Source organism: Hypanus sabinus, chromosome 1, assembly GCF_030144855.1.
Source record: "Hypanus sabinus isolate sHypSab1 chromosome 1, sHypSab1.hap1, whole genome shotgun sequence".
Classification (NCBI taxonomy): domain Eukaryota; kingdom Metazoa; phylum Chordata; class Chondrichthyes; order Myliobatiformes; family Dasyatidae; genus Hypanus; species Hypanus sabinus.
In genome coordinates this window covers 136,512,640-136,525,235 of record NC_082706.1, presented here as the reverse complement: position 1 = coordinate 136,525,235, position 12,596 = coordinate 136,512,640, and the positions used below count along the sequence as shown (strand labels likewise).

General features: G+C 40.2%; 1 protein-coding gene across 2 annotated transcripts in view; it reads left to right on the top strand.

Moving 5' to 3' along the window:
- Positions 1–12,596, top strand: part of LOC132398003 (intermembrane lipid transfer protein VPS13B-like) — a 1,044,617-nt gene that overhangs the window by 997,315 nt on the left and 34,706 nt on the right. For both annotated transcript variants that reach the window (XM_059976892.1, XM_059976883.1), the window contains exons 52-53: positions 5,789–6,072; positions 11,620–11,747. In XM_059976892.1, the coding sequence (XP_059832875.1) occupies positions 5,789–6,072; positions 11,620–11,747 (412 nt within the window). The remainder of the gene's footprint in view (positions 1–5,788; positions 6,073–11,619; positions 11,748–12,596) is intronic.

Genomic DNA, 12,596 nt, shown 5'->3' with positions numbered 1-12,596 from the left:
TTGTATACATACAGTATATATATACTCACTGTAATTGGTTTACTTATTTTTTTCTGTATTATCGTGTATTGCACTATACTGCTGCCACTAAAGTTAACTTTTAATAACAGCAATGCAGGTAGGCAATGAGGTACAAAGTCTTAACAAGGTAGATTATGAGTGCAAGACTCCATCATACTGTTCAATAGTTCTATAGAAAAGCAGGATAGAAACTTTACTTGTGCCTGGTGGTCTGTACTTACAGGCTTTTGTATCTGAGAACATAAGACATAGGAGGAAATTAGGCCATTCGGTCCATGGAGACTGATCCGCCGATCCATCATGGCTGATTTATTATCCCTCTCAATCCCATTCTCTTGCCTTCTCCCCATAACCTTTAACATCCTGACTAATGAAGACCTATCCATCTCCACTTTACATATACTGAATGACTTGGTCTCCATAGCCAGCTGTGGTAATGAATTCTACAGATAGTTCTGGGGGAGAAGGAATATCCAGGTTGCATGGGATCTTTGATTATGGTGGCTGCTTTGATTATAGTAGCAGAAAGTGCGCATAGAGTCTATTGATGGGAGTCTGGTTTCTCTGTTGTGCTGGGCTATATCCATCACTCTTTGCAGTTTCTTGTGATTAAGGGCAGAGCTGTTTCCATACCAAGCCACCAATACATCTGGATAGGATACTTTCCATGGTGCATTGACAAAAATTGGTGAGGGTCAAAAGGCTGTTGACAAATATCTTTAGTCTCTTGAGGAAATAGAGGCACATTGAGCTCTCTGGGTCATGGTGTCAATGTGGTTGGACTAGGACAGGCTACTGGTAATGTTCACTCATAGGAATCTGAAGCTCTCTACCATTTAAACTTCAGCATCTTGTACTCTGTCCCTACAATGTCCAGCTCTTTTGTTCGTAACAATACGAGAAGCATAGAGAGGGAAGACTGCCGGAATCTTTTCCAAGAGTAGAAATGCTCATTTCTAGAGGACGTGTATTTAAGGAGAAAGAGGAGAAGTTCAAAGGAGATGTGTGGAGCAAGTATTTTACACTGCAAGTCTTAGGTACCTGGAATGAGCTGCCAGGGTTAGTGGTGGAGACGGTGGCATTTAAGAGGCTGTTGGACACAAGGAATAGAGGGGTATGAAGCATGTGCAGGCTAACTTTAGTTTAATTTGGATTTGGTTTGGCATAGATATCATGGGCTGAGGGCCTGTTTCAGTGCTGTACTGCTCTCTGTTCTATATGTTCTACTCCTTTGTACCGGTCTGAAGAGATTACAATAGTATGGAACTCAAGCACCCAAGCATGGAAACAGACAAGAGACAGCGACTACATAGATTGCAGATAATTACTGCAACCCAAGCTATTATTTTTAGTGGCATCAGTAGGGTTGTTTATTGATATTACATTGATAGAATCATTCACCCCATCAAATCTCTACACTCTCTTAGTAGTTAAATCCTGTCAGACCCATTCCCCTGTTCTTTTCCCTTAGCCCTGAAATTACGTTTAAGTGGCTGTCCAATTCCTATGTTTTAGCCCTGATTATCACTCTTTCCTTCAAAAATAGTGAAATCCACATCGTAACTACAGCTTAGAAAAACAAACGGCTATTGGTAACCCTAGGTAATTTCTAAAGTAAATACGTGTTCGGCACAGTATTGTGGGCTAAAGGGCCTGTATTGTGCTGTAGGTTTTCTATGTTTCGAACTACTGCTTGTATAAAATTTGCCCACATTATCTGGATCAGACATAGTATTTTTCAATTCTTGTAAGAAGAACTTGGTGGAAAGTTAGTGAAAACAATTTGAACCTTTCATTAGTTTTTGCTCTGTCATGTTTAGTCCTTTGAAGGAAGCAAGGCTGTACACATAGCTACAAGTATGAAAGTTTGAAGATAGTAACTCAAAAATGTGTGTTAATTTAATTAATTGATGTTATGATTCCTGTTCAAAACCTTTGAATCAAATAACATTTCAAATTTGATATAACTTGTGATAATCAGGATAGTTTTTCCACATTGGAATTTTTTTTACTGGCCAATGGGAAGAGTAAGAGTCACGTTCTCAACATTGTTTGTCTAAAGTCTTAGTCTTATCTGCTCCTTAATAAACTTCTAGTGGAGCATGGCTGTCCCACTACAGGGAAGGTGAAGTTTACAACAATTTAAAACAGTCTTTTTACTCTCTACCAAATGTCTGTTTTCTCAACAGAACTGAATCGCCACCCACCTTGGGAAGGACTATCTCCACTTAGTTAGTCAGTGGTGGAGTCTTTCTTTGAGTGGTCAGGGCACGGAGCCAACTCCATTCCCCAGATGGATTTAGAGTAGGCAGGCAGGCTCTAGAGCAGGGCTGGAGGTTTGTGGCTATAAATATAAACCCTCTGCCAGAGTTCTACTGGAACTGTTCTTCTATAGACCTTGATGCATAATTTGTAAATGTGATAGTTTAGTTTTATAAATCTCATGATTTAAATTGGCAATCTGCACATCTAGAACTGCTATAAATTAACAGATAGCAGTCTCAGCAGATTTTATTTAACTGACAAATCTTTTACAAATTTCCAGCTATTTAATGATATGGCCAAATTATTATATAAATTCCTTTCAAAACTTGACATGCCCCTGTCTTGTAACGAATAGCTTTCAGTGTAACTTCAGTAACTTGTGAAGTCTTTAACAGATTTACACCCAGTTTCATTGCATAGATTTTGTTACCAAATTTTTTTCGGGAATAATTCGGGTGTAACTTGAGATGTCTGCCTTTGTTATATTAGATGTTTAATGCCCATTTATTACCTTCATTTAGGCTGGACTTATTTTCACTAACCCTCTGCATACTGGCAGCTGTGGTCTTGGCATGTTACCCTGAGGGTAGAAACACTGCCCTTCCACTGTTGTCATCTGTTGACATTTAGCATGCTCATTGAAGTAAGACATATACATTTCAAAACAAGTAGGAAACTCTATTAACAGCCACTTTCCAGCTAGCCAGTTGTTTAAAAATACAATGTGCAGATCACACACAAGGAGAAGTTTGTACTTTCCATGTTGGAAAGCATGGTAGCCATAAAGGGATGATAAACATGAGATTTTGCAGATGCTGGAAATGCTGAGCAATATGTGCAACTTTCTGGAGGAACTCTGCAGGTCAGGCAGCATCTATGGAGAAGAATAAACAGTTGATGTTTCGAGTCAAGACACTTCATCCGGATTGGCTTTTCCACACAGTTGTGGGATTATATAGAATCATGAAGATACACAGTGTGGAAACAGACTCCTCAGCCCACAAAATATCCGTTGACCATCAACCACACACACTTGGGAAGTGTCTAGTGCTGTTACTCATGTCCTACTGGGCTAAAGCTGAGGGTGAGGCTTCAAGATATTGTCTTCACTGACTGAGCTACTGGGATATAGCAGGTTGTTCACTAAAGCAACTCTGATTTCACCTGTCATAGAATCATAGAGCAATGCAGCATAGAAGCAGGCCCTTCTGCCCAACATGTCCGTGATACTGGAGATATTTCTTCCTCACCCTCTCTGCAACTGATTTTCTTTATCTGGTTCTGAAGAGAGATCTTGAACCTGAAATGGTAGCGTTGTTTCTCTTTCCACAGGTTGCTTTGCAGATTACATTTGCAGATTAAACTACGTTCAAGTTACTTTTCTAAGGTATATTCCCAAGCCTTCTATTCCTTACTTTCATTGAAGTGGAAAAGAAATTATAAAAAATCTTGCAATGTCATAGAACTGTAATACATCAAAATGAACTGAATCTCTTGGCCCAGCTCATCATGGTTAATGTTAATGAGCTCTTTCTCATTACTCTTGACATCTCAGCTATCTAATTATCATTCATTCCTTAGAAACAACCCCTTTCACCAATCTTTTGGTTATTTGTTCCCCAGTTCCTCTTTAGTATCAGATTTTATTTGACATGGTTCCTGAAAAGCTTTCTTCGGGTCCCAATGAAGGGTCTTGGCCCAAAACGTTGACTGTACTTTTTTCCATAGATGCTGCCGGGCCTATGCTGAATTCCTCCAGCATTTTGTGTGTGTTGCTTGGGTTTCCAGCATTTGCAGATTTTCTCTTATTTGTGATTAGAACATTTGACTATTAGGTGATACATGAAATGTTGCTTGATGACCTGTTACTTGTAGGCTGAGTAAGGGTCCTAAAGATAGGGAAAGCTCCATAGGACATCAAGTTTTTCAACATAGAAACTGGCCTTTTGGTCCAGCTCTTACACAAGCTATTTCAGATTCAGATTTGTTTATTGTGATAGGATGCAATGAAATTCTTTGCTCAGATGAAGCTCTCAGAATAAACAGTATAAATGGTAGTAATAAACACAATAATAAATACAGCATTAAACACAAAGCAATGGAATGGTGCAAATGACATTGTACAAAAAAACCTAGCTATCTACCTGAGCTAGTCTCATTTTCCGTTTGGCCCATATCCTTCTAAACCTTTTCTATCCATTTAACTGTTTAAATAACTTTTAAACACTGTAATTATACCTGCCAAGACAGCGTAATCTGGCAACTCATTCTATTTAACTGCTACCCTCTATGCAAAAACCCCTTTCTCTAAGTTAAAGTCTGTCCCGAGCCTTATAGGTTCATCAGGCCGGTGCTTACTCCGGTTTCTGTGGCGTGAGGCGACTGAGAGTACAAGACTTCCCCTCCCCTGGATAGGATGCCAGTCTATCGTGAGGTTAACCCCCAGCATTTTTGCCAGTACCCACTTTCAGCTGGGTGGACTGGAGCAGTGTGTAGTCAAGTGCTTTGCTCAAAGACGCAACATGCTGCCTCGGCTGGGGCTCAAACTCATGACCTTCAGATCACTAGTCCAACAACTTAACCACTTGGCCACGTGCCACAATTTTCTCTAAGATTCCTTTACATTTTTCCCTTCTCACCTTAAACTCATTTCCTCTAGTATTTAGACCCCCTACCTTAGTTACCCTAAGAAAAAGACAGTGATATTTCACCCTTCACAATTTTATAAACCTGTTACCTGTAGTCTCCTACGGTCCTGGGAGAAAAGACTCATCCTCTCTATCCTTACATTCTATTTCAAGCCCTCTAGTACTGGTAACAGCCTTGTGAATCTTTCCTGTACCCTTTCCATCTTTCCTATAGCTAGACAAATGGTTTCTAAATTTGCATCAACCCAGCAACACCATTAGTTGAAGTCCCTCTTTTCCTTGGTTGGATAAGACCTGAAGAGGAAATGAACATCACATAAGTAGAACAAAAATGTCTTTTAACCAATCTATTCCCAACTGGCTGTTTAGTTTTAACCTTTTGCCGTAGAAAAGATGTTGTGCTTGCATATTACTGAAATGTAATTTAATTTAATTTTTTAAGTCTATCTCAGGTGTCAGCTGTTGCACACTGGTCTTTCACCTCTGCGGGGTTCAAGTACCATTGTGTAGACTTGGGGAAGATAGAAAATGTATGTGTCATGCATACAATATAATTATGTATGCATGTTGAACTCTACTTATGATATTTGATTCCATTGACCTCGGTGGAACTGAATTTCAGAAGCCAAGTTCAATGTGCAGATGTTAAACCACTGCAAATAGTGAAACTACTGTTCACTGTATTTTCAGTCTATAATCCAACTTCTCCTTCACTGCAGTGCTAATGAATATGATTTTCGTTATTCATCTGTGAGATCAGATAAAGGCAAAAATTGGCGTAGGTCACTAAATAAATGCATAACTGCCTTCTATGGTGTTGTTCAATAATTAATAACCTTATTTCTGTTTTTCAGTGTGATTACATGCCAGAGAGTGCTATATTTAGCCTTCCAGCAGCAAGGTCCCAATCTCCTGGTGCGCCAACTTCCATTCCTTGCTGGGACTTCGTTACTGGTGGAATTTTGTCAGAATTAAATGATCCATTGCCCCAGAAGCATCTTTTGCTCAGTTACTCTTTATGTGATGGGGCAAGCAGCTGTCAGAACTGGAGCCTGCCACTTGTGATTAGGCAGGATTTTCCAAGACAAAGTGTAGCTGTGCCTCTTGGGGATTCCACTGAAAATGGATTTTGTTCCAGGTACATTTAAAGTAGTGTTTATTTAAAACAAAGGTATCTTTCTAACATACTCTGCTTTACAAAATTATTTCACTTCAACATTGATATTTCAAGAAAACTAACTAATTCCACCCATCAGGACTTCTTAGAAGGCATTCTTCTCTGATGGAAAATTAATAATTCTCTCCTTCTTTTATCTGAAGTAAAGTTACCTTCATATATTTTGGGACTAATCATTCTTGATCCTACTTCTCCAAATAGCAAATTTCCCCTCACACTTGATAGACTGAAAGCCGGCAGGAACACCCAATCGTTTACAGGAGTGATCAGCAATGGCATGTTTACTTTCAGTAGATTTATTGATGTCAGTATGTGCCTCTCCTGCTTTTAATTCAAAAGCTCTGTTCAAGCAATAAGCATTGTCAATTCTTATTACTCTCAAACGTTCAGGACCTGCAGTGTAGTTTAAATTTGCTGAACAACATTAGGAGTTATGAAAGCCATAGAGTCATATAACATGGACACAGGCCCTTTGGCTAACTGGTTCATGCCAACAAAGCTAGTCCCATTTGCTAATGTTTGACCATAAGCTTCTCAACCTTTCCAATTCATATGCCTGTACTACTGTCTTTTAAAATTCTCAATCCCCACTTCCCCTGGCTGCTCACTCCACATGTAAAAAAAAGTTGTCTTCTCAGATTTCAATGAAATCTTTCTATTGATCTCTCTCCATGAAATTAATAAACACAAGCTAAGGCAGATTTTGATTTTGAAATGAGGATTTGTAGTGTTCCGTGTTTTACCAAGACATGGCTTACTCTGCATGTGCCAGATTTGGAGATCAGTTCCGAAGGTTTCTTGATACACAGGATGAACTGAACTACTGATTTGGAAAAGGCAAAAAGAGAGCGTGTGGTTCCAAGATAAACTATCTGTGGTGCTCCGTGGTGGCAATTTTGTTGTACTCATGTTCTCCCAAATTGGAACATCTAACAATTAAGTGCCAAACATTATATTTACCAAGATTTACCACTCTTATTTCCATGATCCTGACTGCAGTTTACATACCACCACTGGCCAACTGCAATCAGGCACTTGAGACACTGCATGCCACTATCACCAAACAAGAAACAATCCACCCCAACTCATTTCAAGTCATTGTTGGAGACTTCAATCAAGCTTCTTTGAAGAAATCTCTGCCCAAATACGATCAGCATATAACCTATAGCATCAGAGGTCCCAACACATTACACTACTGCTATACCACGAAATGGAATGCCTACCATTCCATGCCTAGACCACATTTCAGGAAATCTGATCACCTGACTGACCTTCTCCTACCTGCATACAGGCAGAGTCTAAAGAGCAAGGTTCCAGAGATAAGCTCAACAAAGGGGTAGACACAGGAGGCAGAGGAGTGACTACAGGATTGCGTTGATTCGAAGGACTGGGCCATCTTCAAGGACTCATTAGAAGATCTGAATGACTACACCACAGTTGTCATGGATTTTATAAAAAAACATCATAGATGAGTGTGTCCCCACATTATCATTCAGTCTTTTACAACTAGAAGCCCTGGATGAACCATGAGATCCACATTCTGCTGCAGGCCAGGTCAGAGGCAGTCAGGTCTGGTGACCACATAAGATACAAGAGATCCAGGTACATTCCTGAGAAAGCCATCTCACAGGTGAAGTGACAATTCCAGACTAAACTGAAATCACTGAAGGATGCTCAACTTGCTGTGCCAAGGCTTGAATTCTATCAACTCTTATAAAATGAAATCAAACGACATAGGTGACAACAAGGATTTGCTTCCAGGTGAGCTCAATGCCTCCTATGCTTGCTTTGACTGACAAAATGTGGAAGATCCTTCATGAACACCCACAGCCCAAGATGATCCTGTGATTTCAGTCTCTGAAGTTGATGTGAGAGCATCCTTCAGGAGGCTAAATCTACGGAAAGCATCCAGCCCAGATGGGGTACCTGGTCGAGTATTAAAGACCTGTGCTGATCAATTGGCTAGAGTGTTCAGTGACTTCTTCAACCTCTCACTTCAACAGTCTGAAGTACACAACTGCTTCAAGGAAGCTTCAATTATTCCTGTATATAAGAAGAATGTGGTAATCTGCCTCAAGTCCAGTGGCTCTTACATCCACAGTGACGAAATGTTTTGAGAGGTTGGCACTGAACTATAGCAACTCCTGCCTAAGAAGTGGCTTGGCTCTGCTTGAATTTGCCTACCGACAATGGGTCCATAGCAGATGCCATTTCATTGACTCTTCACTCAACCCTGGAACATCTGGACAGCAAAGGTGCATACAAAAGGATGCTGTTTATCAACTATAGCTCAGCATTCAATACTATCATCCCCTGAAATCTAATCAACAAGCTTTAAGTCTTTGGCCTCAATGCCTCATTAAGTAATTGGAAGCTCAATTTACTCAATTACAAAGAAAGCACAGCAGTGCTGCTGCTTTCTTAGAAGTTTGTGAAGATTCGGCATGAATCTAAAGCTTTGAAGCTTATTGATGATGTGCGGTGGAGAGTATATCGACTGATTGCAGCATGGCCTGGTATGGAAACACCAATGCCCTGGTATGGAAACACCAATGCCCTGGAATGGAAAATCCTACAAAAAGTGGTGGGTACAGCCAGTCAGTCCATCATGGGTAAAGCCATTCCCACCACTGAGCTCAAGATGGAACTCTGTTGCAGGAAAGCAACATCCATCATTAGGGTCTTCCACCGCCTAGCTCATGCACTCTTTTTACTGCTGCCATCAGGATGAAAGTACAAAGGGCTTAGGACTCACACCACCGGGTTCAGAAACAATTATTACCCCCTCGACCATCAGGCTCTTGAACCAGTGGGAAAACGTCGCTTGCCCCGTCACTGAAATGTTCCAGCAGCCTATGGACTCAATTTCAAGGACTCTTCATCTCATGTTCACACTATTTACTATTATTATTTCTTTGTATTTGCACATTTTTGCTTTCTTTTGGACATTGGTTGCTTGTCTATCCTGTTGGATATGGTCTTTCATTGATTCTATTGTGTTTCTTGGACTTACTTGGATCCTGAAAGGAAATGAATCGTGGGTTGTGTATGATGATATATATGTTTTTTTTTGTGTGCCATTCTCTGCTAGAGCCTCGGTGACCATTTTTTTTTATTTTCAAGTGATTGTCTTGGAGGAAAGATTCTGTGAGTGGTCCCCCACATCCTTCTCACAGCTCAGTTTCTTTTTTTTTAATGAGTCCGAGTTGTGAGCTTGACATTCAAACTGGCATGGATGGATAGCATGTCCGGGAGTGGCCTGACTAGATTCGAACTCGGGAACCTTCGCTCCGGAGTCCGGTGCTGATGTCACTGTGCCACTAGCCAGCGGATATATATGTACTTTGATAATAAGCTTAGTTGAACATTTGAACTTTGAAGCTAGTGGGAGGAGTGGTGTGAAGTTTATTGATGCAGCAACAATGCTGCTCACCTGAAAGGATAATGGAAGTACATTCAGTAAAAATATGGGGTAAATAGTTGAGAAGGAGTGAATTACTCGGTGCAGATCTGTTGATTAACCATTTAGCTCTTCCAAGGAGATGGAATGGGCATGATGGGATGAATGGCTTCCTTCATGTTGTATAATGTACCTTGAAGATAAAGAAAAATAAACACAAAAGACTGCAGTTGCTGTGCAAATGGAACTGATGCAGGGTTTTGATCTGAAATACAGATAATTCATTTCCCCGATATAGATGCTGCTTGACCTATTGAGTTCCCCAGTAGATGATATAATGCATAAGGACAGATAGATTGAAATTGGACTGTTCCCAATTAAAACTGGTCATGGAAATAATGGAGACCATTTTTACCGGACAGGTTACTATCCCACCATTACATCTTCTACATTGAATGCTACAAGGACACCTGCAGGTCAAGTAGATTCCCAGAAACTGTTTCACTCCAGTGTGGTATTTTGTAATAATATCAGGTATTGCTCAGCTAACCCTTTCAGATTGGATCACACATTTGGCATTGAGACAAATGCCACATCTATCCATTTTCTTATCTTACATCTGTTTTTAATGAAGCCTTCAGATCTTTTGGGGAGAGTGAAGCAGCTAGGATTTTTAATACTTTTTTTTAATCATGAAACACATAAATCCTGCATAAGAATGGGAGGTGACTGAGGTTGTTGGTGCTGTTCCACTGACTTGAAAGACCTGGCTGTGAATCCCAAACTCCTCTGACAGCTAGTTACTGATTTCATCCTGTCCATTGGCAGCATTGCTGAGGAACAGCAAAGAGGGGAAAGGGGAATGTTTGAGCTGGGGTTTTGCATCTAGTGAGTCCTGCTGCACGCTACCGACCTGCACAACCAGAGAAAGCTCAGAATAAACCATTTTACTTTTTACACAGCATATTGAGCTATGTCCTGATAAAACACAGAGAACAGATGTTTTTTTTCCTCAAAAAGTTAAGATCTATTGTCCTCCGCCAGTTTTCAGAGGCATATCCTCAGCCTCTGCTGCCCCAGAAAAAACAACCCAAAATGCCCAATCTTCATTTATAGCACCTGTCTCTAATCCGGCCAGCAACCTGGTAAACCTCTCTGCACCCTTTCCAAAGCCTCCACATCCTTTCTATAAAGGGGCGACCAGAACTGAATGTAATAATCAGATACAGTCTAGCAAGAGTTTTATAAAACTGCAATGTAAGATCAAAAGACATAGGAGTAGAATTAGGCCATTCAGCCCATCAGATCTGCTCCACCATTTGATCATGGTTGATCCATTTCTCGCTCAATCCCATTCTGTTGCCTTCTGTCTGTAACCCTCCACGAACTGATTTATCAAGAATCTATCAACTGCCACCTTAACTACATGCAAAGGCCTGGCCTCCGCAGCTGCCAGTGGCAATAAATTCCACAGATTCACCACTTTTTAGCTCAAGAAATTCCTCCTTATCTCGGTTCTAAAAGGACGTCCCTCTTCATTTTATCTATTTATTTATTTATTTGTTTGTTTGTTTGTTTTTATTTATTTCCAGCATCTGCAGATTCATTCGTGTTCCCTCTTCATGAATTAATTTATTGTGGTCACACATACTGAGATACAGTGAAAAGCTATAAATTGTGTACAACCAGACAGATAGTGCCATCCATAACTACAACATGGCAGTAACAAGGAAACAGAATGCAGAATATTGTTGCAGTTACAGAGAAAGTGCAGGTAGACAAATAAAATGTATTTAAATAAACTAGCCTGATACCAAAATTTACGTGGGCTCTGAAACTGGGTCTCAACCCAAAATATCTCTGTCACACTCACACACACACTCGCACTCTCACATTCTTTGATTGCTGAGTACCTCCAGCAGTTTATTTTTAGCTTGGTCATCTCCTCCTTGATGCTGCCCCCAAGTAATCCACCTCTTTCCCTCCACCAGATAGCTCTTGCACTTCATTCTTTAACTGTTGTTTTAAACTATTTGAATTATTTTGTTGTGCGCCTTGTAAAGGCTGCTTGCTAACTGCAAGTCCTGTTCCATTTTACTTTGTTTCAGAGCTGTAGTGATGACTTATCAGGAGTACCTCGGCGTCAACTATGTAACTGTTAGTGAGGATCCCAGCCCTCACATGGTCATTCACAACAGATGTCCTGTGGCAATCATGATGAAAGAAAATATCAAAGGTAGAAATCTGATTTAATATCACTGAACTGTGGTAACTGTTTGTTTAAGCATTTTGCTTTGATTCTTGGAGATAATCAGTTCAACTTCAATAAAAGAAAAAATATAGAGCTTGTGGGGGTGTCGAGAACCGGAGGCCATAAATATAAGATAGTTAGTAATAAATCCAGTAAGGAATTCAGGAGAAATGTCTTTTCTCAGAGAATGGGGAATCCATGCATCCTATTATCAAGTGGAATGGTTGAAGTAAGTGGCGATGACAAAGTTAAGCAAAATAAGGATAAGTAGGAAGGATCAGAAGAATAAGTTGACCGAAGCTTATACGGACCACGTGCACCAACATTGATGAGGCATAGAAAAGCTTTTGTGTGCTGTAAAACTCTATGTAATAATCTGCTAATAAAATCATAAATTCCGTAGAGCTGTACAGAAGCAAGCCTTTCAGCCAGTTGAGTTCATGCTGACCTCTCGGCCTATCTACATTAATTCCGTTTTCCCATATTGTTTTGTATCACTCTCTGTCTTGCCTATTTAAATATCTGTCTACATGTTTCTTAAATGTAGGATTGTATCTGATTCCACCGCTTCCTCTCACAGTGAGTTCTATAAATAAACAACACACTGTGTAAAATCCTTTCCCCACCACCCTCTGCCACTTGTCACCAAAGTATTCTGCCTCATTACACGATCCCTCCATGATAACCTCTCCTTATGTACTGTTGTTACTTTCTCCCAATATGACCACCCATTGTCTTTAGTATTCACCTTTAGTCATATTTGAAGCTTCTCTCTTTGGAACATTAAGCTGCCCTTCCCTGATGGCCTGGATAAAATGGATAATGTTTCCAGTA